Raw genomic sequence first — 27,471 nt, 5'->3', positions numbered from 1 at the left:
TAGCATGAAATACCAGGCAAGATGACAGAATGAAATTAAAAAAACACTACAACATTTTTCATTTCATACTACATGACATCCACACACCTTCCGTTTTTTATTCCTTTGGGCATCTGTTCTGGAGCAAATTCCTCAGCCTCTATCAGCTCCATCTTCATGAAGGGCTCACACTTGTGAACAGATGTTGTCAAAAGTTTCCATAATTCCAATCCCACTCTTGAAGCCTAAAATACATGTAAGGGTAAAATGAGATTTAGTACGAAGTCACTCCACTCACCTACATACCTATTTATTCTAGGTGAAGACTGCATTCTGGAAATTGCATTTCTACTGGATAGCTCCGAAAGTGCTAAGGACTATAATCATGAACAGCAGAAAAAATTTGTACTGCAAACAGTAGACAGAATGAAAAGTCTGCAGCTTAGTTCTGGACGTATCCTTCGCTGGAGGATGGCCTTACTGCAGTACAGCAGCACTGTTTTCATAGAGCAAACTTTCCATGACTGGAAAGGTCCTGAAGCATTCAAATCCCACATTGCTCCCATCACCCACATAGGTCATGGCACCTACACAACTTATGCTATAACTAATCTTACACAACTCTACATGACGGAAGGGACTCTGGGTAGTGTAAAAGTAGCCATGCTTTTCACTGATGGTGTGGATCATCCAAGAAACCCAGATATTTTTGCAGCTACAGCTGATGCTAAACACCAAGGAATTGTATTTTTCACAATGGGAATGACCAGAGTGGCTGAGGAGGCCAGCAATGCTGCCAAGCTCCGGCTCCTGGCCAGTGTCCCAGCATCCAGGTTCGTTTTCAACCTCCAGGAAAAAGAAACTGTGGAGAAGGTTCTCAAAGAAATGGTATGTATGAGAAAGAATTTGAAATAGTGTTAGGAACATAGTAAATCGTGTCTTATTTCCAATATTTTGAAAATATATTTCTTCAATATGCCATTGAAGAAACCTGTACTTTTTACATGTTAATGTGGCCCACTGATTAATGAGATCACTGTGCCAAAATACAGGTTTCCTTTCTCTTCCCACCATTCAGATCTTGTCAGCCAAATCTAATTCAGCCACACACTGAATTAGATTTAAACATTATTTTTATCTCTGTTTTTTCTCCTAAGACAGGTATTTCATTTTTCCTTCCTTTAAAAAAAAAACTTTTTTTACATCTGAGTGCTTTCTTCTGTAGCAAGTAGGAAAGTGAAGTTACCTCTTGTATCAGAAAAAGATGCAGCTCTTGCAGAAGTGAAAATAAATTTGTAGACCATGGCGATAGCTCAATTTAGATAAAATCTGAACTTGGTGATAGACATCTTTAAATTTCCATGGAAAATCTACCACATAATCAGAAGGAGATATGTAAATAGATTTTGAAGTTTTGTTTGGCTGCCTTTCTTCTCTATTTAAACTTAATTTACAAAAAACATTCCCTGCCAAGTATAGAGAATAGAGCCATACTCTTAACCTATAACCTTGGTGACACAAGCTGTGGATGAAGTCCTTATCTAAGCATGCACAGAGATACTAACTAGAATTATGAATAACAACCAGGAGACTTCTGCAGTGAAATGGACACCATAGTGATCTCATACAGGCCTAGAACATGCACCCATGTTGGCTTTCCTGTCTTCTTGTCCTTCACTTTGACAGCCTGCTACTTGGCATTGGTTTCCCTGCATGGCACCCCTCCCATCTTCTCTGGTACTGTGCTTCCTGTGTCGCAGTAACCACCTCTCAAGTGACTAAACACACTTTATTTTACCTGCTCCAAACAGGCAGGCATACTCAGGTGCCTTCTTTTGAGAACATGGCTGCTCTTTGGTTTAAATAATGGCGCTGTCATATATACATGCATACATGAGAATTTTAGAGACCTGTATTGCACTGCTGTTCATCAACGCATTTATATCCTCTCAAGAGACTACTACATGAGCTGTGGAAAGTCAGAAGAATGAATTGTATGTGGGTGTCTCTGCTCTAGATATCTTCTAAAAAATAACAGCTAAATCAATGATGATAACTTCATGTGATCACTGCCAAAGTCAAATCTTTTCTAAGGTGTTCTTACTGTTCTCATTTTCCATGTGCCTAACAATATGAATAGGAGAGCTGATTTTCGAAGTGTAGAATACTTATCCTTCCTTCCTGCTAGAGAGCTGCGGCTATTCAGCAATTTGTAAACAATGTAGTTTGTGGGTGCATTGTTCCCATATATCTAGCTAACTTGTTTACCATTGTAATTTTAGCAAATTATGGCTGGACAAGGAGACTCAGTGATTTCAGTCAACAATCTATAATAAGAATTTTAAATATTTAAATTATTTTTTGGAGTGGAGAGGTTGCTAGAATGTTTCTCAGAAATTAAAGTTTAATTAATGTTAGTCACTGTATTAACTGTATAATTTAATTAGCTAGTTGCTGAATCTATTCATTTTCACATCTTTCAGGGTCCTTTCTGTAGAGGTGGATTAAGACTTTAAGTTTCTAATGTTGTTTTCAATATCTTTCTTTTACAGAAAGATCTATCTGAGGAAGAGGTAAATATTTTAAGGGGGGTTTTTTGCCTGTGCAGAGCTACTGCTTAATATGGATATTTACAATTATATGGAAACATAATTCAAGAAAACTGATAGTTCAGGAAGTTGGTTAAATGCTGAGTCTAATTGCTGAGGATTGTCTTCAAGTTAAACACGTTTTTGAATTTGCAGGACAGAGCTTTAATTTGCTATCCTAATGTAATTTACTTATGTATTTACTAATCAGTAATTTATTGATTTACTAACTAATAATGTAATTTGCTTACCTAAGGTATTTTCAAAGAAAAGGAAACAATGTATGAGTATTCAGGTTAGAAAGAATTTGCTGATACATCTTGACATGTCATCTAACAAACTCAGTGGAAAAGAAAGCATGACACAGAGCTGACGACAGGGCAGTTCTAACCCTTAATCCTAATCCTCTTCCTGTGAGAGAGGGTTTAAAAAAAGGTAAAATCTCATAGCTCCACCACTGTGCTTTTCCAGTTTGTTCACACTGTGTCCTCCTGACTGCAGGTATTGATAGGTTTGGCTGGCAGGAAATAAAGTTAGTTTCCCTTTTAAAGATGTTAGTGCTATTTAAGGTATACAGTTATCTCAGAGAAATTATGTTTTCATAAGCAGGTCAAGCAAACTGCTAAATGTTATGAGTGCTAGCAAAACTTTGAAATATTTAATTTTTCACTCATTTCCACTGAAATTGATTTTTCTCTATCAATATAGAAGTAGTAAGACATTCAATGTCAACCTTGGAAAACATATTGTTACTAATAAGCATATTCAGATAAGAATGATATTTAAACTCTTCACTTCTAGACATGTTCAAGATGAACAGAGATTTAATAAATAACTAAACCAAAAATAAAAATTACGTTCCTTATCCCTCATTCAAAAATAACTCCAGTATCTGTGATAACTCTGTATTTATAGAATGATCTTAAAGTTTCAGAAATATCTTAAAAATCACATAAATACATATCATAATGATGCTTGACTGGGACACCCGGTGATAGAGATGACAGAAGAGAAAGAAAGATTATAAAATGTTGTAATGAATTCCATTAACTAAATAAAAGTATAAATCCATACATATTTTGTTTATAGATCAAGCTAGAGCTAAACTATGATCTGTCCTAGTGGAGTTAAGCAGAAAAGGGATGTAAGATGCTTTTTTTACTCCATTGTCTTGGCTATCTCTACAGTGCCTAGTAATCAAAACAAATTTATAATGACAAACACAGCATACCTATAAACTGACCTTGTGAAGAGTTTGGAGGTGAAACTATTATCAAGATGATTGAAATTTCAGGAGTAGGAATGATACAAATTTTTGGATGGAGTGTAGGAGGTCACATTCTGGATGAGTGGTAAACTGATAGTTAAAAGATTTCTGTAAAACATGTAAATATAATTTCTGGTCATTACTGGTGTATTCAAACTAGCCATACAGTAACTTAAAGGAAATGTTTATGTGTTTTCTATCTCTTCCATTAAAATGTGCTGATTTGTACTATTTTCATTCACAGTGTCCTCGGGTTGACACATGTAACTGTGAGAAGGGGGAAAGAGGCCTTCCTGGTCCTGCTGTAAGTAGCTGTCCTTTCTCAAATAACTGATATACAGTATAAATTAAAATGTAATTATTTGTTGAAATTTTTAAAAGAAAGTATTTGAACCCAAATCCTGAGACAACAAAAGTTCAAGGTTCAATGCATACTCCTCCATAGTTACATTGCATGGAGAGGCCTGAGAATGCCATGAAACACTCCCTCTGTGTGGGAACAGACAGAAAGAACAACAGTGTGGTGTGGTACCCCTTTTAGTCATAGCAGAAGAAAAGGCAGAAAGGAACAACTTTCCTGTTGCAATCAGACAAGACCAGCTGGATGTAACTAGCCTCAAATCAAACATTAATATCCAAAAAGCTCTCTGAAAGCAAGAGAGAGAGCAAAACAGTGAAGCATTAGGAACAAATGAGACAAGAATAAAATGGACTGGACTTCTTTCAGAATAGTCTTACAAATAGAACCCCTTAGCAAATCTAGGGGGTTGCTTCATACAAAGTTTGGTGATCTAAACGACAGGGCTTACATTTCAAAAAAAAACTGAATGATCTGATGTTATATCCCTAACATCAAACTAAAACACCATGGTACCTTATAGCCCTTGCTCAAGGTGAAAGGACAGTGGCAGAGTTTGAAAGAGAACCCTAGGTTTGCACATCCTCATCCTTTTGATCTGAATATCCTATACATACATAAACAGAAAGGCACACTGGGTTTATGCTGCACAGTACAATGCACTTGAATTGAAAATGTACCCATTACTGTGTGCAAACAGTAGTTTTGTTAGGATTACTGTTTGCTGTCTTTACTTGGAGAGTGCAAGTATTTCAAACACAGAAGCATATACCCCAAAGAGTTCAGAAGAAAATAAAACACCCACTTAGCAAGCTGAGTAGTTACAAAAACAGCTGATCACCTCTTTTCTTTAGAGGAGAACGGAACAATTTTTGTTTATAACAAAGACAAAAGAGAAAAATTACTGCCTATTGAGTTGGTCCTACTGCTCCCAAATTTTTAATTTCAGTGCTATGGTAAATGCAGAGAATTTGAAAAATGGATATATAGGAAGCAAATATCCTAAGTATGAGAAAAATAGCACATATAGTGTAAAACAAAATTATTTTTACTAACATATATCATAAGAATTGTATTTTGTTTTTTCCAGGGTAAAAAGGGTCGCACTGGGGACGATGGAGCTCCAGGTCTGAAAGGAGCAAAGGTGATGTGGTTTTTCATATTTAGGAGAAAGATCTGTCTTGTCCTTATTTCACTTATCTTGATGCTGAATTATTCATAGGGGGAGCCAGGTCTTAATGGAATCCCAGGAAGAGATGGAATAGAGGTAAAAAAAAATTTCCCCTTCTTCTCCAATAAGCAGTATTCCTTTAAGGCAAAATAACAGCTTTTTAAAAATTGTTTTCTTTGTTTGTTTGTTTTTTGTTTTGTTTTCATTTTGTTATAACAGTAAATTTCAATTCTGGTTTACCAACTAACGATTTATTACCATTTGAAGAACAGAAAACATTCTCATTGCTTAGGGAAAAGGAATAATTCCTTCTTATATGTGTGATCTAGAAAATACTCTCCAATAACACATGGTACCTCCAAAACATTGAAATGCTCTGCTGTGATAATATAAGAACATTACAGAAATTGGCACTCGGCCTGCATCATTCTGGGTTCATTTAAATTTGACAAATAAAGGACCCAGTGTATAATAGCAGTGAAAAAACTGAATGAAATACATGTAGGAAGTAACTGTAGGACCAGTCTCTTAGTGCTTAATTCTGAATTCATTCACATATGAATTACTCTACTTTATGCTTTCTTATTTATTCAGTACATCATTTTAAGTTTAATTTTTCTTGTTTTCTATTTTGGCATGTTTTTCACAAAGATGGAAATACGAACTCAACTTGATCTGCTTTTACATCACCAAAATCCCAGTCTAAAATGATGGGTTCATACAATTTATTCACTCATGCAACAGCATCTGCCATGACTAAAAGATGCAGTATTTCAAATTGTATTGCCATACTTATTAGAGTCCTCTTCTCTACTTGAAACGCTGTTTTTCTGAAGAGGGTAGAATGTTAATGAACCAATACTCACGTTCCTGCTTTTGGGTTATATATCATCACAACCTGCTTTGCTTTTTTGTTTTCCCAGGGGAAATCTGGATATAAAGGACAGAAGGTAATTCTTTTAGTCAGAATTGATGCCTACATATTTGATGTTATTTATTATGTGTAGTGCCATATTTCTTTTAAATTCTAGAAATAAACAGAAACATCATCTTAGCAGCTGCTGCACAAGCTGTAACAGAAGATGTGACTGCTCCTCAATGAACTTGCAGCACAGTTGCTGTAATATGTCATGAATAGAATAACATTTAGGTTTTCAACTAAAGCACACAGAGAATAAGGATGATATGCCAATATAAGTCAAAAATATTTATTCCTCTTCCTTTCCAGGGTGAAAGAGGTGAATGTGGAATCCCAGGAATAAAAGGAGACAGAGTAAGTAGCCACAAAGCTGTTACACTTCCAGGAAGCACAGTTAAACCACATAAAAATACAATTCCCTGAATAACAACCAGGATTATAGATTTAAGGCATATATTAGTTCTAAGGCTGAGGGAAAATCACAGCTGACAGTTTAAAAATATGTAGGGAGCAAGGACACCATTTTTAGCAACTTTCTGAGCTCTTTCTACATTTTCATATGATTTGTCTTATGGCCCAAGCCTGAGCCTATTTAAAACAATGGTAAAACTCTACTTTAACAGAAGCAGAAGGCTTAAATTAGTAAGCAAAGGGTATGAGACATAAAAATGAAATCAAGGTTTCTAATTCCAGTCTTTAAGATTTGGTGTATAATTGCTGTAAATATTTTAAATAGAGAAAATAGAGTTTAATCCTGGCCTACTGGTCCTTGATAATGAACTCCATTTATTGTTACTCTGTATTTTGATTACCAGTCCATTTAAAATTATTTATTTAATACTGTCTGGCTGCTCAGTTTCTCTTAAATTTAGTTTTGATTTTAATGTAAATATATCTAAAGAAGACACCTTAGCAAAAAGTTATCTAAAAGTGGTTTTGACAAAATCTAAATATACAGAAATATATCCTTTTTTTCACTTATCTTTCAGGGCCCTGAAGGTCCAGTAGGCCCCAGAGGAATAAGAGGGATACAGGTAAAAAAAAAAAAACCAAAACAAAAAAACCTACCAACTACAAAATTCACAATACCTGGCTCCCTGGGATTCAAAGATCTGAAATAATATCATAACATAACTGACATGGAAACTTTGAGTTGCTGAGTTCATGGCAACCAAAATCTATCTTCTTAAATGGCAAAATTAACAAGAATTTGGAGCAGCAGTCTAGAAAAATAAATCATTCTTATAATTCATTCAGTCCCAAAGAGCACAGCAAATACAGTTCCATAAAATCCAAAATCACTCATTTCTCTTTCAGTGTCTTAACTATTTCATTATCTCAAGAAGTACATGGAAATTCTTTAGTCTCTTGTCATCCCAGTACTCTCAGAGTGAAGGGCAAGAAGCTTAGCCCAATACAGATGTTTCTGTACATCTTGACTGTAGATTACCTTTAATTGTATTCGAATAAAGGGAGAGCCAAATTCTCTCCCTGAATACCAGAACCAGCCCCAGCTGAGTTGAGTAACTGAATCTATATATGCATCACAAAGCAAGGCTTTAGTTCTGAAATATTTGAAACTGTTATTGTCAAGCAGATTTCAGCAAATTATAGATTGTTTTTCAAGCTGCCATTGTTACAAGAGCTTGAAAAATATCATTAAAACCACTCCTGTTTTAATAGGGTCCACAAGGACAATCTGGAGATCAAGGGCCTGAAGGCCTGCAAGGATCAAAGGCAAGAACTGATTTATTTCTTCTCTTTATTAATGTTAAAAGGTATTAATATAGCTTCACAGCAATAACAATTGTATCCTTATATTCTATACCCTTCTTGTAGTGGATGCAGTTTAACATGACATAGATAGCAAATTGTGTATTTTTGTATTCTACATGATTCTTAAGAAAGGTATGACTTGGCTCTTTGTATCAAATTCAGGTCCAAATCACACTCCCATTTTTATTTATGAACAGTTAAAGTATGGTAGTGTCACAGAATACTACTTAGCATTGCATTTCTTCAGTTTTCAATTTAAAACCTTTTTGTTCCTTAAGTGCAAAACTGGAATTCTGTTTGGCATCTCAAATCAAGTCTTCTTTTGAAACTGAACATTCTCAAGAAGAATTCTATAGCCCAAATGGAATATTGTCATGAAGAAAAACTTGAAAATAGGTGTATAAAGGACATTATTTGTTATCTCTTTTGATATCTTCTTTGCATCATATTTAGGATGCCTGCTGGCCAGCAGTGATACACAGAACAGTTGGGTGTCAAAACTTTTATATCCCACAGGAAATGAAACATTTTTCCTTTTGTTTAATCTGATATCTTTGTGGAGGATGAATTATTGTAAGGGAATTTTGAAACATTGAAACAATGAACAGATGAAATACTGTGTAACACAATTCCAAAGGGCTGAAATTCAGGATACACTAAAAATTAACAGACAATGTGAGTTGAACTGATTTTCTTAGACACCAATTTATAAGCAGAGTTGTTTCTTTTTCATTCTTTGAAAGGGTGAAAGAGGTTTCCCTGGGCCACCTGGCTTGCCTGGAGAGCCTGGAATAGGACTGCCAGGTCCAAAGGTACAAAAACCTCATCTTCTGTATTACATGTATTGTAGGATAAGGACCAAGACAGCTGAGATAATCGACTTGCTGATTAACAAGAAAAGTCAAGGTCATAAATGCTGGTTTTGTAGAACTTGAAAGATATTTTGTAAGTTTATCAAAACTGTTTGCAAACAACTGCAAACAGAAAGTACATTTTAAGTGTGCATTTTAAATTATTTTTACAGTAGTTGTTACGCTTGACATAATTCAAGCAGAGTATGGCTAGGTAAAAACATACTCCTAGTTTTAAATAGAAATTAATCTGTGCAAAACAGGTTTGTTGGTTTTGATGACTGGCATAAAGAGAACAGAAACTGTATGATAGAAATACTGACTTCTTGGGAAAGGACAATAAGTGATACATGACTGGGCATATGAAGGGAATAATTGACCATTTAGACTCAATATTGTCTTCTCTCAAATGCAGAATTGAGGCAGTCTCCTAAAGTTGTGAAACTGCACAATTCAATGCCTGTTGGGCCTTGCGTGGTGTATGACTGAGGACACTCAGATTTTTCCCTGCTGTTCCTGTATTCTCCTACAACTAATATTTCAAGCACAGAATGTCTGATGAGTTGTTATATGCTGCACACATAAAAATACCTAAATCAGTCATATTCAAAGTACATCTTTGTTTCAAGGGTGACACTGGTTTGACAGGAAGACCAGGCCCTGTTGGCCCACCTGGAGTTGGTGAGCCGGGATTTATGGTATGTCTGTTTTTTTATTTGGTGAAAAGAAAGCAGGACAGAAAGGAAAAATTCTCCATGCTTCCCTGTAAAAATGTGGGCTAAATGAAATCTCTTTTCTTTCTTCTGCTATTTCTCACTCTTATACATTCTATGTTGTCTGACTCTCATTTCCCTCAATAAACTGGAAATGTTTCCAATGTCTTAACTTTTTAAATTATCATATCTCCAAAACAGGTATGAAAATATAACATCTGATGCAAAACCACATAAACATCTAAATAAATCTGCCCCTGATAGATTTGATAGAGTCAAATCCCTATGTGGTAACTTTGAAGTTGACTGCTTTTCAGTATCACTAGAACATTAACATCAGCATAGCTTTGAGGAGGAGACTTTCAGAATTTGTAGTATGTTTGGCTCTGAAGTCTCTTCCTTCTTTTCCTTCCTCTCCTTCTCCTGGCAGTTGTAAACTCAACCTCTTCACCTGGATGAAAGACTTTTAGTGCAACCACAATGGAAATCTTGTTCCATTTTTTACTTTTTCGCCATTGACAAGGCAAGATTTGTAATAAACATTTCAAAAGAGGTGCTCCAATGAAAAAGAGAAAGATTGATTGGTAGGTGAACTGACTGATTTCAAACCTGCTTGAAAATACACTACTGGAGAGGAGTGAGTTCTTTCTGAAGAGCCCAAGGAGAAGAGCATTACAAATAAGGCTGGTGGTGACAGTCAGTCCAAGTGGGGCAGTAATGCTTCCACGGTCTATTCAATAACACCATAGAGCAAAGACCCACTTTGTGGGGAAGAGGTGCCTGTGACATGAATTTTTGCTAGCCACAAAAGTAGTGCTATAACAAGAGATTCCGATTTTTAAAAAACATACTAATATGTTTCTTTAAAGTTTATTTGCTTCAAAAGAAGTTCACTTTAATGGCTTAATATAGAGCAAATATCTTTATCTAAGAACTAGGAATAATTCTAAAGCTCTGTGCAAAAGGAGAAGCATATTTAGGCTATGCAGAGCCAAATCTACCATTCTGTGAAGTATGTGTAACCTCAAGCAATAAATCAGAAAGAAAAACCCAAAAAACAGATGCGAGAAAACACTGTGAAGCAGGCTCAATAGGCACAGGGTTTGGACATGCATTTTGTTGGTTATTTGCCCCTTGTGTTTCTATCTCATCTGCTTTCAAAAAGAGAATGGCATGCTATTAATCTTTGCCAATTACAGTCAAGTCTCTCTACAGCTGTGTCTCTTTCAGCATTACTCTGCGTGGGCTTTAATCTGGTTCTCCTTGTCTCTCATTATTATATTGATACATTAATAAGGATTAGCAAGAATTTTAAAATGGAAGTTTAGGGAGTGAAGATTTCAAAAACGTTAGGAATGGAAATTTCAGCTATGTAACCTGTGATTCCTTAGTAACCAGAAAGGTATTGTTACTGCTACAGGCCAGAATGATCATCACTTACTCACTGGGAATGCTGTAGTACTGTATTGTTTGTAAGAGATGATAACTACACACCAACATTTGAAGATATGCTTATAACAGACAATAACATAGAACACGCTACTGTTCATTTGAGTGATTAATACATATTCTAGGTCATTTTAAACTTATGTTAACAGGGCCCTCAAGGACCACAAGGTGTTCAAGGAGAAAGAGGTTCACCAGGAGAAGGGCTTCCAGGAGCAAAGGTACAGCAGTCAAAGGGTTTTAGGACCAGAGCAGCACCATTAAACGAGTGCATGCCAAAACAAGTCCATAGAAGTCACAGGAATCTGAGAAAGTACTTTGTTCATTAATATGACAATTTGCCATCAAACAATCCAGTATATTTCCAAGGATTTCACTTGGTCCAAACATGACTTGTAGGCCCAATTAGCCTTTGGGGCCTGTAAAACCAATATTTAATTCATCTGATACTTGATTTGTGATATCTAAGCCTGGAATGAATGCCAGCTATAATTTTAAAACAGCCTCAAGCATTTGACTTTAAATTAAATCATTCCTAGATGAAAAATTTAGCTTTTTGTTGTTGGGTTTTTTTCTAAATCCTTATATAGAAAGATCTTTGCTGTCACTAAAGACAGGGTTCTAAGCTTCTTACATATCTTAGCCACTGGCTTATGTGTTTTAGCAGAGGACTGAATTCATTTTGTGGGAAAAGAAAGTTACTGTTACTAATTTGCAGATCCAGTGGAAGTAATGACAGCAGTAGTTGTACCTACACAGATGGACTCACTAGAAGATTCTTTTGCTGCCCTCTGAAAAACAGTTCTTAGGCTGAGTTGTCACTTTGGCCTTTGGTTACAGTAACAAAGTGACACAGCTTGTATATGAACTAAAAAACCAACTAAACAGTTTGCTCATTTTTATGCAAGCACCAATTCTGGTTGAGAAAACAATAAAAAATTGTTCCCAACTTCCCCTTTACTAAAAATCGTAGAATTTCTTCTTAGAACAATACTATTGTCAGCTAGGTTGAAATTAAATTGCTGCCATCAACATAATATCTTCAAACATCCAGTGTGTGTTTTATAATGATGAATTATATAAATTATTTAACCTCACTGTTGATGGCTTGTATTTGCTTAGCAGATCTCATGAATGAAAACTAACAAAAATACAATTTGAAGAAAATGCATTTGGAAAACACTCTGTTGCCACTGAAATACTAATTCATGTGGGAAGAAACACTACAACTAATACTTAAACACAGCAACAAGGCACAGCAGGAACAAGTACAGATGAATGCCTAATCTAACAGAAACTACTATGCAATTGAGATGGATAGACAGATAAAATAATCAAAGTGAAATTCTGTCATCATTATTGGAACTCTTCATTCTCTAAAAAATGTATTACTTTTTACTGCCAAGCCTGAGCTGGAGCCAAGCATGTATCAACAGAGTCCATATGTACCTCTAATCCTATCTGTGGCTGCCAAGCACGTCAGCTCTCTGGTTTTAAACACATTTTAAACAGGTGATTTATTATTCTAAGCAAATTTTACAGTTGCTTTCTTCACAACATTTTTACTACAAGCTCACATTTTAGTAAAAAGGATAATGAAGGAAGATGTTCCAAAGCATCAGGAGTAAAGAATGTTATTTTAAATAGAAATCCTCATAATTTATTTCTGTCAAAGTTAAAATTATGGAATTGGTTACTGAGGATAGAAAATATCTGTCTGGGGAGTCATTTTATTGTCTTGGGTGATTCTTGGACAATTTATACAAGCTAACATCTGCCTCTACATGTTTTATTAAGAGAAGTACAGGAAAGCACAATATTTATACCTTTATTAGTAACCAGCATTTTCCCCAAGACCACTGTTTTGTAAATGAACATTTAGAAAGACAATGACATTTACAAATAGACTTCTACAACAATACAGTCAACCTGGTCTTCATTCTGGCAAAATGCTTATTGGGAGCCAGATCCTCATGGCCACACTTCAATCAGATTAACCCACACTTTAATGAGATTAACCCATGAGAAAAATAAGCGGAATTCACTTTTTAGTTAGTGTCAGTACTCAGCCCTGCAGACGTTTAAATCAGTTGTGGTTTTGCCATTGATTTGAGAGGAAGCAGAACAGGACCTTAAGTAGTTGAGGTGGGCAGAAAGATAAAAAGAAACTTGTTCAGCTCTTTCATCATCAATTTCAAATTGCAGAGCAAACTCTTTTGAAAAGATAATCTCTTTGGTATCCTGGAACACAGATCCAGGAGCTGTTTTCTGGTTTGTCTCATTCTGGTTTTCATGAAGACAAAGCAAACACTGTCTCTAGTGACTTCAGAGAGAACAGCTGTGTTTCCACACACAGTTAGCAACATATTATTTTTTCACGTAGGGAGACCGTGGTTTTGATGGACCAAAAGGCCCTCGTGGACTTCCAGGCATCAGCATAAAAGGTGAAAAGGTGAGCAATAAATACACCAGGGGATTAATGGAGTGCAAATAAATCTAATACAGGGAATATAGGATTGATACACACTACAGAAGGTGTAATGAGACAAGGAACCCACGAAAGACCCTGGATAATGTGGTATTTAGTTGACATTTACGCCCAGTAAATTCTCCCAACTCATTTTAACATCTCTTCATATTAAAATAGGAGACACTAGAAAATGCATCCAATTCTGTGTGAAAGGTTTAAAAAGGGAAAAAGAGAGTAGTAGTTGTTTGCAACTGAACCAGCGGGGAATAAATGCATATGTGAAAGATAAAAGGTCAGATCCCCAGTTTCATTGACTTCAAGAGAAGTTAAGTCAACATGTACTAGCATGGGAGCTGTCCCAGATTGTTTCTGTCTTTACACAACTAAGCAATTGTACTTTGTTTGCCAGGGTGAGTGTGGTCCTCCAGGTTTACCTGGATCAGTTGGTTTACCTGGAATTGGAATTCAAGGAGAAAAGGTACAATTTTCACTTCTGCCTCACCCCACACTTGAATATGTAGTAACAGAGACTATTTTAATAATTATTTTACTACTCTTCTCAGGGAGTGGAGGGCCCAAAAGGACCACCTGGCTCTAGGGGGCTACCAGGACAGGGAATACCTGGACCAAAGGTCAGGGAATTTTCTGAAGTAAAAGCTAGTGTGCTGTTTTTACTGTTGTTTCATGATCAATAAATGTCCTGTCTCTATCCACTCTACACTGGATTGCTGAACACCAATCTAAGTACTGACATAGATGCAGGATGTTTTCTTTAATAACTCTATTTATTAATATTATAAAACTGCACAGCAGATCCTACTCCACTGAAAAGCCTTGGTAAACTAATGCCATGGCTATTTATTTAGGTTTTTCCTTGACTCACAGAGAACCTTTCAGGTACCACATACCAGACAGCAAGCTGCACTTTTTCTGATACACTTCCATTGAGAAGGTTATCTGCCTTGAACTTGCACTTTCATCATATCAGGTGGAGATGCAGTAAATCTGTTCCAAAAACTAGTTGCACTTAAAAGAGAGGACCACCCAAATCTCAATATCATCTTTTATTCTCACTGTACTGTTTCCATTCCAGAAAAATATATACATAGATATGTCATAGATTGACTGCCTTCCTTGTAACTTCTGCTGCCTATTGTCTTACCTGCCTATTGTCTCTCTACTGTATCTAGACATTAAAAATGGTCCAAGATGTAACAAAGATTACTTTTTCTGAAGGAAAACTGTCAGCATAATTTAGCCTTAACTGATTCACAAAATACAGAAATGTTAATGAAAGACATCACCCTAGAAGTGTTTAGAATGGAGATTTAAAGTCACTTCCTGAAAGATGTGACAAAGTTCTGAATGTCTGAAAGCTATTAAAGAATGGTATAAAGGAACTAGAGGTGTAAGTGGGTCAAGTGTCCGTGACAGATAAAGAATTTTGCAGCATCAGAGATCACCTCTTACAGTTTAATTGATTGTGCAGGGATATGCTTTACCATTGCTAAAAAGTAAAAAGAAGAATTAATTGTCTGTGGATGTCATGTATGCTCCTGAAATATCAGCTCTTTGGCAGGAAAGATTGTCAGGGACATACAAATATAGATTTACAGCATCAGTAATTTCCATCAACAGAACTTTGTTGATAGCTCAAAACATGTGGCAAATTCCCAATCTTTGTGACCAAGGGTTTAACACATGCTGTAGACAATAGCACACTAATCTTATTTTAAATTTAAACAGTGAAGCATATGCTTTTATATTTTTTCATAATAATGCTGTTAAAAACTAATATCTACTTAAGGGTGAACAAGGCTTGCCAGGAGAGACTGGAGTGCCAGGAGAAAGAGGTGTTGGAGAACCTGGTTCTAAGGTACATTGTTAATACTGTAATTATTTGATCTTTTTATTTATTTGGATTATAAATTTGCGTTTCCTGAGTATCCTTTCTGTAGACACATAAAAACTGGTTTAGAAATAAAATTTAGGTTCTTAGTATTTTAAATTTCTAACACAGACTTTCAATAACCTCCAGAAATGGCAGCATTTTAAATACTGCAGTTCTGTAAAAACATAGTGAGGTTCATGGTGACTGGAAATTTCCACCTGCCTGGCTCATGCTCAAGTCATTGTTGCATATAGCTCACCTACAGCTCTGTTCAGAAAACCATCCAGAATACTAAACAGCTGCCAGAACTCACAGTCCCAATTGTAAGCTATGCCTTGGCCAGAGAGGTGAAAAAAAGAGCACTGAACTGTGAGTATTGTGCTGCTCCTTCCTTTTCACACAGAATATGATGGAAACAGAGCAGGTACATCCTCACACCTTCACATGAGAATCAAGTTGTGCTGGTGGACAGAAAGAACAGTGGAGTTGCTAAGAGGAGAGGAAGCTGTAACCAGATTATTTTAGTGCTGAAGTGCCCAAGATAGTAACTAGTCCCTATGTCATTAACAGCCAGATTACCACAGAATATGGGAACGGAAGAAAAAGTACTCTTGTGACAGTGGAAAGGCACAAGGCTGTCCTGCTTTTGCTCTTGTTTCTTAGGGATTTGGGGCAGGAGTTGGAAAAGAAAATAAATTCTTCAATTTCTTTCTTTATTTTCACAAAATATAGTAATGCTGATTGAACCCTTTTGACCCCAAATGATCCAATTTTATCTAAGACCAGGTCAGGCTCTTGAATCTTACCTAAATAGGGCCAAGACAATTCCACTGACATTGATAGATTTGCACTGATATTCATCAGCAAGATGTCAATCATTGTGTCACAGTCAGTTGTATCTGATATTTAGTTCAAATGCTGCCACTTACTGAAATTATGGCATATTTTTTAAGGTGAATCATTAAAAGCTAATGATTTTAATTGCACAGATAAAATGCACAGCTCAAACAATCAGGCAATAGGATAGTACCACATAAAGAGAGCTGTCTTTATAAAAAGTCAAGACTTGGGTTCATATGCATAAATGTTTTCTATAAATATATTTAAAGTTTAGGAAAAAAAATTAAATATATTTCCTTAATTCAGAGAAGGAATAGTGGCAAGTCTGAATTTAATAGAATAACTTACTTTTTATTGATGTCAGGGAGAGCCAGGGCCTTCAGGACTGGCAGGTCTGCCCGGTCTTCCAGGAGAAGATGGAGCCCCCGGACAAAAGGTTGGTTCATTTCTCTCTTCAGTCTTTCACTCCAAGCATTCCTACTGTTCTCCCTGTGCTAACACCCAAATATATAAGAGAGAGTGTTCATGGACAAGAGGAAAAGTACCACATTTTTTTCAGCAAAAAAAATTCTCTTTTGAATATACATTTTTAGGAAAAACTTCACTTTTACTAATTTTTTGGGGTGGGGCATTGTCTTACAATGTTTACTATTGTGTGCTTTTTGTAAATACCCTGCAGCTCAGAAGGGAAACCACTAAAATGGTGATAGGCAACCTTTCATGGCCTTCTGACCATGTTTTTTCTAGAATCAGAAACCCCATATATTTAAGGTTATATGCTCGGAGTGTTCAGCCATCACTAACAAAATGTACTACTTCACACATTCCTCACAGAGTTTTACGATGTTTGAATATGGGAAGAAAATCCTGGACACACCTGACATCAGTGGGACTTTTGTCATTGATTCTAAAAGGTCTATGATTGTAATGAACTTATTAAAGGAAATACAAAGTTGGTCTTGCATCATGTCTATGTAGTGCTCTGAAACATTCCTTTGATTTTTCTATTCAAGGGTGAACCAGGGTTACCTGGTCTTAGAGGTCCTGAAGGTGCTCCAGGGATTGGAATACAGGGGGAAAAGGTGAGGATTTCTTAACTAAAGGTGCCACTCAAACTTGTAATGTTCCAGGAATAGGAACAAAGAAATCTTGTCAAAGACTTCTCTTTTTTTTGTCTGTTATAAGCAGCAAAAAATACTATTCTGGACGCATAGTTGTTTCATTTTTGTTGTAATTATTGCAGTTTAGTAAGCTGTTTGAACAGCAGTATTCCCCTTGCAACTTTACACTCTTCTTAGCTTTTTCTGGTCAATCAGACAGGGCATTGTGATTAATTGTTTGGCCCTATTTACCTTCGAATTAAAAATTAAAAAGTATTAGCGAATGAATTGTATTTTCCTGTTTTATTATTTTTCTTAGATAGTATCATTTTTAATGTAATAACTTACTTTTCAGCTGCAATTATTCAATTTTTAAGATTCCTTTTGGCTTTTATTTTTCTCACAGTATTCTGGGGTAAACTGGTTAATTTAATTTCAGATTAAATGTGTGTAGTTTTAACTGAATAAATCCAAAACTGGACAATTATTGAGCAGAATTAACTGACTTGCCAATGAAGGCAATAGGAACACCACATGTGCAACACCTACAAATAGAAGTTTGCTGTCTTTCACTGGCATTTACAATTAATTTCAGTTAACATGTTCATAAATTATTTGATATGTGCAACATGTCTTTTCCATTTTTATAGGGAGATCAAGGACAGAGAGGAATACGTGGATTAACAGGACCAACAGGAGTGCCTGGACCTGTTGGAGCTAAAGTAACTTTATTGCTATGTTACATGTGTAAAATAGCCTCCCAAAGCTGTACATTTTTCCAGATCTCAGAAACAACTGTTCCAGAATGAACTTGCTTCACAAAAAAATAACTTCAAAGCAGTTCAGCAAAGGCTTCTCTGAGCAAGACTCACCATGATATCTATAAACATCTAAAAGCATTTTTTATAAAACTTTGCATTTACCATATTGCTTCCCTGTTGGTTTGGAAGAAGTCGAGGTATATCCTGGTATTTTTATACTGAAATATTTGGTTAGATAGTATGGTGTATGGCATATCAATATATGACAGGACATTCTTTTCCCTTACGCTGACTCATGGCTGATACTCTTTTATGGATTTGGAGTTTCTGTTAAAATACTCAGTACTCACTGAAAGTGAGAGAAGAGCTACTCCAGGTTTCTCCTCCCGTTTCTTATTCTTTCACTATTTATACATAAAAGAGTATTTCCAAAAAAAAAGGGAAAAAGAGGTTAAAAAGTACACTGAAAGAGCCATTTAAAAAATCTACTCTAACAGAAATGTATATATGTTTTCAGTATACATACACAGCCGGGCAGGAAGTCTTGAGCACTCTATGTGGTGGACCAAGTCTTAAATACACTAAGAAAGCGACTTCTAAAAACATGTTTGTTCAGTGACTGAGAAGAATCTCATTTCCATGGAGAAAGCAGAAGTATGGTTGTTATCAGTTCTCAAAATAGTTAGTTTGCACTTTGCATAGAACAGCTTATTAGAAATTCTAATAGAATTTTAATGGAATTAAATGTGAATTGTTGCATAAATGTTTTCTCTATGAGATGGTCATGTTCACTTTCAGAAAAATCCATTGTTTTTCTCTCCCACCTTCACTGCAGGGAGAGCCTGGTGCACCAGGACGTCTTGGAATGTCAGGTGCTCCTGGAAGATCTGTGCCTGGACCAAAGGTAGCATCCACACTCCATCTTCTAGTGCTTAGAACCCAGGGTGAAAACTGAAGTAGACTATGTCAATATTTATGTAAACTATTTCAGCCTTATGAGGTCAACAAAAGCTTCTTTCCTCTGAACAAAGATGTGGATTGTATCCAGTCTAGTTATCACTGTGCCCTGGTATTAACTCTATGGCAGCTTGAGGTGTGGCCCACGTTAGTTCATTCCTTGTTTAAAATGACCCTGAATTTCAAAACACTTTTGTTTATTCTTTGGTTTTTTCCTATTTATTCTTTCTTTTTTATTTATGCTTTTGGTGTTTAATTCTTGCAATAACAATAAATAAAATTAGCTATTACGTTCATTATATGTAAATTTGTATAACAGAAACCCACAGCCTGTGGTGTTTAATAAGATACGTAACAAGAGTATTTATTTTCTTCATTGCAGGGTGACACTGGGTTACCAGGTCTTCCTGGACCAATTGGAGAACCAGGTTTGGGGCTTCCTGGGGCAAAGGTAGCTCCTAAATCATTAAACTAATTTCTGATAGAACTGTAAAATAAGGCAGGAGGATTTCAGTGAAGTGACAACAAATCTCCTAGGATGGCCAAATGTTCCACAATTCTTAATGTGTGTGCCCTACAGCTCTGGCAGAGTATAAGGATTTGCAGACCTGGAAAACCATAGATGGTCAATCTTTCAGAGTCTGTGAACCATAAGCTTTCAGATAGCAGAGAAACAGGAGAAGAATTACTTTCTAATTGATGAGGAGTGAATTCAGAGAAAACACCTGATTAACCCTGCTTGCATGTTAATTAGCCTACATGTTAATTAGCAAGCACAGTTAATTTTTCTCAGACAGGTTCCTTTGCTTCATTCCTAATTTTGACACAGGGTTATAGTGTAAGAAGAACCCTTATCCCCTGTTCTTTGAGTGAACTGAACAGAGTAGCAGAAGCATGAGAAACATGACAATCTCTATCCCTTTTTGATCAGTCAGTGGTTTTCAAGATTCTTATAATTATTTTCATCAGGAGGAGATTATCATGACAGAATCACATACTTCTCTGGTATAGTCCAGTCAATTCAGAGAACTTCAATGTTGGCCCATTTCTGGGGATCCAACAGGAATTAATCAACTGGAAGCACATCCTTTGCTCAGAGTTGCAAGTCTCTCTCCCTCAGCCTTGAGCCCCCAAAGCTCTTTCAACTGGGCAATACTGCATATTTCTATGTTCTTCACTTTTTGCTGTACCTGTCGGCATTAGTGGTTCTGCTTTTGCTTAGTTCTTAGACACCCAACTATCCAGGACAAAGCCATACAGGCTAAAGCTTTTTGCAGTCTAGTTTTTTTTAACTATTTTTGCATGGGCCTTTTCTTGCCACTGTTCAAAATGCCCATATTTTGGGTAGCTACAGGGACAAACTCAATCTTGATCATCCGTTCTGTTATAACTGAGCAACTCACTGCACTCTCCAGTAAGGCTGAGGGGGTTAAGGTCCTCTGAGTTTTCTTGGTATATCTGTTCCTGAGATACTCCAGCTGTCTGGATCCATGAAGGGAGTTAAGTTATAGGAAGATCCTGCTATACTCAAAAGATTTAATGAGGTTCCACAGTGTTACAGGAAAATAGAATTCTAGAACAAATGATGATAAATACATGGGAAATTCAACTAAAGTAATTTCTTCTTATATGTAGGCCACAAATGATGACAGAGCTCTTGAAAAATATTAGAATTAGTGACTTAGGAGTGAAAGGTCCTGTAAATCATGAGCACTGTTAAATGTCACTGGTTTAGTCCAGGATTAAATAAACCTAAAATAATAATTAATATTATATTAGCAGATAAACACACAGATAAAATCAAATTACAGTATATTTGCCAAATAAGTTTCACTTTCATGGGAAATTTCTTGCTAGCAATTGTCTAAGCATTCACTCAGCTGTTTTTCCTGTCTTCATCAGGGTGACCGAGGCCCTCCAGGACCTCCTGGCCCCTTTGGGCAAAAAGGAGATGGTTATCCCGGCCCACCTGTAAGTTTACAGATTTTTCTTTTATGTGAAGTGGGAAGAAATAAGTGCTACACCTGAGGGATTAGCCTTCATGTCTGACATGCTAGGGAAGATTTGCTGGTCTAAAAGCCTAAAAAGCCTAAAACTCCTCAACTGTGGAAATGCACTTCAGCACAGAAGAAAAAGAAATCTCCCTCTGAAACAGCACAAGATCATCCATGTCCTCCACTTCTCTTGACTACACACTGTAACATATTCCAAGTGGGTTCTTTTTTCCCAAAGTGTCACTGATGTTTCAATCAGTTCCCTCAAAATCTTGATGTAGGGTCCTGCCTTCTGTCCAACCGTACAAAATTTATTCCCAAACAAGAAAATACAGCCTAGCTAAGCAGCTGTGTCCATATACATCCCAGAACCACTAAAAAAGCAACTAGTGTGCAAAAAGCCAGAACTACCCTTTACAAAGGCATTTACTGGTAGATATATATCTAATCCCTGCAAAAAGAATGCAAAGAGAAAGGCTCCTTCCTCTCCCTTTCCTGCACATGTATGCAACACTGGCCTCACATATCCAGTCTGCTCATCAGTGTGCTCCACCAGCCCTGGCAGTTAGCTGCCTGTGCAGTGAGCAGATCTCAAAAAGATTGCTGGCTACAGTCAGGGAGTTTGGATCACACATACTTGCACTTGCCTATGCTAAAGACAACAGAAAAAATGTATGCATTTGCCACACTGAGCAACAAAAATTAACAAATGTCAACATGGAAATCAGAAATTGATTTATAATGCTTTCTGATATTTTTGTGCAACCCAATGAAGAACTGCTTCTGCAACTGCCTCTCCAGATTAGACTCCTCTATCTTCGAACACATTCAAGCTCCTGCATGATATGCAACACACATGCAGATGCTCCTGACACCACTTCTGGCATATCAGAGTAAAGTTTAGCCAGTTGTAGACCACAGTAATCCCATTAAGAGACAATAAAGTCAAGATACTACCAGGTAAATGTTAACAAATGCATGTAGTCAATGTAGCTGTAAATTAAATTTATATTCTGTCTGTACATAAAATTTCAGGGCTTGCCAGGCCTCCCTGGGATTCCTGGTGAACAAGGACCAGATGGAGTTGGATTACCAGGACCTAAGGTACAGACCTTAACTTCTAGAAAAGCAAATGCTTGTGTCTACTCCCTGGAGATGTAATTCCTACCTATAGATCATAGTCAGAATACCTATTTAATCCAGCTTTAACTTTCTTCTCAGTATATAAAAGGTAGATCTTTTTTGGTTTAGGTTTGTTGAGGGTTTTTTTTTGTTTGGGGAATTGGGAGTTTGTTTTATAACATGGGAATTGTAATTCTTGTATAACTGTGCATAATTGACTGTACATGTCTTGAATATGTTTAGACCACTAGCTACTGTTGATCCCAAATAACTTGCTTGCAGCAATATTCTTGGGTTAGCATTGTTTGGACTTGCACTGTGCGGTTCAATAGTTCTTTTCTTTGTCCCATTTGACTATAAGAGGTGCTGGGAATTCTAGAGATAAATTAAATTTTGGTATTCACTACTTATTTCTTAAAGTATTGGCTTTCAGGGTGATCCTGGCAGTAGAGGACCAATTGGCCCCCCTGGTTCCCCAGGAAAAGGCCTGCCAGGACCAAAAGTAAGAGATTTAAACAATTATGTCTCTCTTTGTCTGATTTCTAAAATAGGGAATAAAAGTATACTATAAAAATGTGTGAACAATGTTCTCATTGGAAACAACTAATCCAACAAATAATCTTTATTTTGTAGAAAATAAAAAATATTTCTGGTGCCTAGCCATAATCCATAGCCTCCTTGTGGTTACATATGATAAAGTGATAGACCTGCAGTGAAGATCAGTGACAAAACATTTAGCTCCTGCAGACATTAGCTGCAGCTGAGTGGCAAAAATTTCTTCAGACCTAGCATTGGTCAGAATTAGTGGCTGGGCAAGCACTTAGTATCTCTTGCCTATACTATTGTTACAGGTATAGGCATTACTGTTGAGTTCTTCTGGGATTAATTTCTCTTTTTTACTGTATTTTGAATAATCTAAGAAACATCTAATAATCAGTATGAGGATCAATCCCCGCAAAAAGGATTATTTTTGTAATTATAATATACACCATGACAAAGGCCCAAAAATAATTGTAACTATAAAAAACAGTTTTCACTGTGAAACCTCAGAAATTGGAAACTCTTTTTCTCCTACAGCTGTTTTAGGAGTCTACTGAATACAAAAGATCTGGTTTATGATGTACATATAAAGGAACTCAACATCAAATGCAAAGATTATGCAACATAACATATTACCTGCTTACTGTGGCTTATTGGTCTCTGAGATTCAGTTCCCATTGGCAGGAAGGCTGGGTCCAGAGAAAAGTGGTGGTGAAGCACCTCCTCAGGCAGTACTAGTCCCAAGGACTGGCATGTGCACAGGATCCTTACAAACAAGGAAACTGAGAATTTTATGCAGGGATACTAGAATAGCAGTATAGGCATAAAATTAATATGTACTATGTGGGTTTTGATTGCTTCCTGTGAATAATATGGAATAGGAACATTTTCTCTAGAGTTCTTTTGAAAACTAGCTTATAAATTAGCAAAAAGTGTTTATTTGCAATGCCACATTAGTATGTCTTGGGCACTAGTATACCTATAGGTCTTACTGTTTAAGGGTGGTAAATGACAAAAAACCAATAATAATCTTCTGTTAAATCTTAATTCAGCCCCCAGTGTCCCACCAATACAATCCATCCTTCAATGCAGCATATATCTCCATCAGCAAGGTGATTCACACTCATTAAGTATTAAGCCAAGTGACTCCTTTGAAGTATAAACTGGATTTTAATAATCTGATAAAGGCTGAAAAGATTCTTTCTCAGCTAGAGCAATCTTATCCTCACTACTTATAAAAGACATATTTGGTAGAGCAAGGACAAGAAATTACATGGTAGTATAACAATTTCTTGTGTATTTTTGTTATGAATATTCTCTAGGGAACCATAGGACGCCCAGGTCCACCTGGCTCTCTGGGACCTCCTGGTGAAGGTATTCAAGGAACTAAGGTAAAAGGACTCTGTCTTCAATATTTAACCTGTGTTGAGTGGTCAATCTGACCATCACAGTGTTGAGATTTCACATTGTTTCTTATATGAAGAGAGCCTCAGGCTAGAAAATGAGAAGGATAATGTGAGCAACTACAAAGTATGTTCTGTCTACTGCTGCAAACTAGCCCAAGCATGTGTGTGTTGAGGAAGGAAGAATGAACTTTTGTCAGTTAAAAATACTCCTACAAAACTAATAATACCACTCCCTCTTCCTTGGCACTCATGCCCATGAAGACAGTCTGAATTAGTTATGCATACTACCACTCTACTCAGTAGAGAAAAAGCCTCCATCCTGAATCCTGAATGTGTACTATTAACTTTTCCTTGTAATATGCACTTTTACCCAAAGCAGCAGTCAGATGAGACAGACTCAAAAGATAGAAATAAGAAAGGGAGAATGGCAAGGAATAAAATGGGATGGAAAGAGGGAAAAATTAAAATTACAACCAAATTAAAATTAAATCAAATAATGATCATGCAGGTTTTCAATATTGTATATCTTTATAGTGAAGTATTCAAGAAATGTAAGTTAGCTACTAAATTGTCTCAAGTGCCTCAAGATCCTTCTTAATATGCAGTTTGAAAAACTTTCTCTTTGAACATTTTAAATTACTGCTTGATGAATGATTACAAAGAGTTAATATCACTACCTGGATTATCATTAGGGGGAACAAGGTATTCAAGGAATGCCAGGACCACGAGGCCCCCCTGGAGATGGGCTTTTGGGAGAGAAGGTATGATATCTAAATCAGAGATAGTGAGATAATGCCCTAGATGGAAGCCAACACACTCAAAATGCTCTTTTATGGTCTATTCTCATTGAAGGCATGTGAATTCTGTGTAAAGGGAACCCCAGACACTATAAGATTATATTGTTATTAGAAGTTATATTGTTATTAGAAGTTATATTATTCTTTTATTATTAGAATAAATATAGATATTAGATGCTACAGAAGTCTTATTATTAGAACAAATATGGATTTTAGATTTGATATCACTGTCTTGCTTTCACCCCCCTGCTATGCAAAATTTTGGGAATACATCAATCTAAAGAGAACTGTGGGCTGTAATCAGTCTTTAGATGTGATCACAATGGCTCAGAAAGGCTGTACAAAGTCCCATAGCCTAATAAAAATCAAACCAGGAAGTACTAATACATCTGTTTGCTACGCCAAACACCTTATCTGGGCCAAAAGGTTTCTCAGAGTGACATTCCCCTTATTCATTCCAATGACACCCTTGGGTTTCTTTTTTATTTCCCTAGTGTTATCGTATTTTTTCTAAGACACAGATAATAATTTCCATTATGCAATATCCCATGAAACCCCTCAGTCTGCATATAGTTGTTTGAGATGCTTCATTGTTCAAACTGCTTCAGGTATTTTTTCCCATAAAAATGCTTAGCCAATTCTACAAGTTGTTAATGAAATTCACAAAATACCAATTTATTTGAATGATCACCAACAAAGATTTCTAACTCATGTCTTGAGTTAGGCATGAGTTAGAAGCTTGATGTGCATTCAACAAAGGCTACTAAAGAGAAATTTGAAAGGTGTAATAAAAACTGATTTCTACTTTCTGTCTGCTTATCAACATGGTTTTAAAGGGAGATCGAGGATCTAGAGGTGACAAGGGGAAAAAAGGAGAAAAAGGTGATGTGGGTGACCCTGGTTTATCTGGAGAACCTGTGAGTAACTCGGGTTTTTCTCAGCTCGTTTTTAAACCACTTGAGAACTAAGCTGGATTGTGTGTTGTTCTTTCTATTTAATTGCATATTATCTGAAACACTTAAGAAACTGAAACTAGTAAAAACTTGAAAAGCACAAAGAAGACCTTTACATGATTAATACCTTAGGAGATTAATTAGGGGATTAATACCTCCACTGTAGGAGATTGTAGATACTACATGCACAAGGTAGTATCACAAGTATAATTTTTCTAGCCTAAATCCTATTGGCCAAATATTATTCTAATAATGGTATTGATGAAGTCATATTCTGAATTACAATGTTACTATCTAATTGCAATGGCTTAATTAGCAATTACTGTTACAGGGCAAAACTGGACCAAAGGGAGACCAAGGCCTAACAGTAAGTGAATTCCATTATTTAAATGCCATTACAGCAAGATATAAATAACACTGGATACTATCAGAAGAAATGCATGCTGTTAATTATTTTAGAAATATTAAATATTTCTGATTTTGTCTCGTCTACTTTATGCTGAAATGGAATTAAAAGTTCCTGGTGATTTTAGATATTTTTTTGCTATGTGTTCTTTTGTAGTTTGTGTTAGATGACCCAGGTGTGTACTTGCTGCAGGAAGGTTTTTTACAAGTATTTAAGAGTTTAAAGAGGAAAGAACTCCAAATTTGTCATGGTCTATGATGCCATGAAGTTAATTATATTTCTGGTAAGCCAGAACCACACTTGACCCAAATTCAGTAAAGTATGTCAGTGAGTATAAAAATACTACTAAGGTTTATGATGGAAGCTGAGCAGCAATAAGCAACAGGTTGTATTTGAATGACTGACTCAATGCCCAGATGAGGCCTGTCATGTAATTCAGAAAATATAACAAACAATTGCTCTAATATTGAGAAACACTTTGTTCACATATCACAGAAGCTATTAAGTTTCCAAACAGACAGCTCTGAAGACAGAAGGTTTTGGGTTTTTTGCTGATGCAGGCTGGGTAATAGAGTGGGCCAGGTACATCAAGGCTCACAACTCCCAATTCCTTTCTGTGTTGATGCTCTGGCATACGTCAGCTCACCACAAGCAATACACTTCCTAAAGTTGGGTCTATTTCTCTACTCCCAATACATTTTAAAAGGATATCCTGTTATTCAGATGCTAAAAGATTTATGCCTTCCAGGTTTAATGAGAACAAATTAATCGACAAAACATTCTTAAAAATAACAGTTAATTGTTTTAGATAGGGATGTTAACATGATGGCAAGTTATTAATTCTTATATGCATATGAAACAGTTCATTGTAAAATGTGGGACAAATTCTCAGTTTGGAAGGACTGGTTTAGAAGTTAAACAGAAGGATTTTGCTAAGTCACTTTAGGACACAGATACTAATTATAAACAAATTCTTTCTTAGTGTCAATATTATACCTCATTTGAAAGAGGCAAGTTGCAAAATATTTTAATATTTAATTTTTTTCATATCCAGAGAGAAGATATAATTAAATTAATTAAAGAGATATGTGGTAAGTACTCAGGAAATCTTTATGTTCAGAGTCTCTATTTCCTTCACTACATTTGCATTTTTCTCTTTTCCAAAA

The 27,471-nt window shown here is 36.1% G+C and overlaps 1 protein-coding gene across 1 annotated transcript in view; it reads left to right on the top strand.

Moving 5' to 3' along the window:
* Positions 1–246: 246 nt before the first annotated feature.
* The window catches only part of LOC146434685 (uncharacterized), a 31,543-nt gene continuing 4,318 nt past the window's right edge, over positions 247–27,471 (top strand). The window contains exons 1-29 of the mRNA XM_085066539.1: positions 247–867; positions 2,532–2,552; positions 4,079–4,138; positions 5,283–5,336; positions 5,415–5,459; positions 6,287–6,313; positions 6,592–6,636; positions 7,272–7,316; positions 7,966–8,019; positions 8,802–8,870; positions 9,539–9,607; positions 11,221–11,289; positions 13,452–13,520; positions 13,948–14,016; positions 14,102–14,170; positions 15,346–15,414; positions 16,634–16,705; positions 17,283–17,351; positions 18,020–18,091; positions 18,966–19,034; positions 19,470–19,538; positions 20,990–21,058; positions 22,117–22,185; positions 22,637–22,705; positions 24,066–24,134; positions 24,842–24,910; positions 25,783–25,863; positions 26,231–26,266; positions 27,360–27,396. Of these exons, the coding sequence (XP_084922665.1) occupies positions 247–867; positions 2,532–2,552; positions 4,079–4,138; positions 5,283–5,336; positions 5,415–5,459; positions 6,287–6,313; positions 6,592–6,636; positions 7,272–7,316; positions 7,966–8,019; positions 8,802–8,870; positions 9,539–9,607; positions 11,221–11,289; positions 13,452–13,520; positions 13,948–14,016; positions 14,102–14,170; positions 15,346–15,414; positions 16,634–16,705; positions 17,283–17,351; positions 18,020–18,091; positions 18,966–19,034; positions 19,470–19,538; positions 20,990–21,058; positions 22,117–22,185; positions 22,637–22,705; positions 24,066–24,134; positions 24,842–24,910; positions 25,783–25,863; positions 26,231–26,266; positions 27,360–27,396 (2,305 nt within the window). The remainder of the gene's footprint in view (positions 868–2,531; positions 2,553–4,078; positions 4,139–5,282; positions 5,337–5,414; positions 5,460–6,286; positions 6,314–6,591; positions 6,637–7,271; positions 7,317–7,965; positions 8,020–8,801; positions 8,871–9,538; positions 9,608–11,220; positions 11,290–13,451; positions 13,521–13,947; positions 14,017–14,101; positions 14,171–15,345; positions 15,415–16,633; positions 16,706–17,282; positions 17,352–18,019; positions 18,092–18,965; positions 19,035–19,469; positions 19,539–20,989; positions 21,059–22,116; positions 22,186–22,636; positions 22,706–24,065; positions 24,135–24,841; positions 24,911–25,782; positions 25,864–26,230; positions 26,267–27,359; positions 27,397–27,471) is intronic.

The sequence above is a fragment of the Lichenostomus cassidix genome, chromosome 7 (assembly GCF_008360975.1).
Source record: "Lichenostomus cassidix isolate B80296 chromosome 7, HeHo_3.0, whole genome shotgun sequence".
Classification (NCBI taxonomy): Eukaryota; Metazoa; Chordata; class Aves; order Passeriformes; family Meliphagidae; genus Lichenostomus; species Lichenostomus cassidix.
This window is presented reverse-complemented; position numbering and strand designations above follow the sequence as displayed.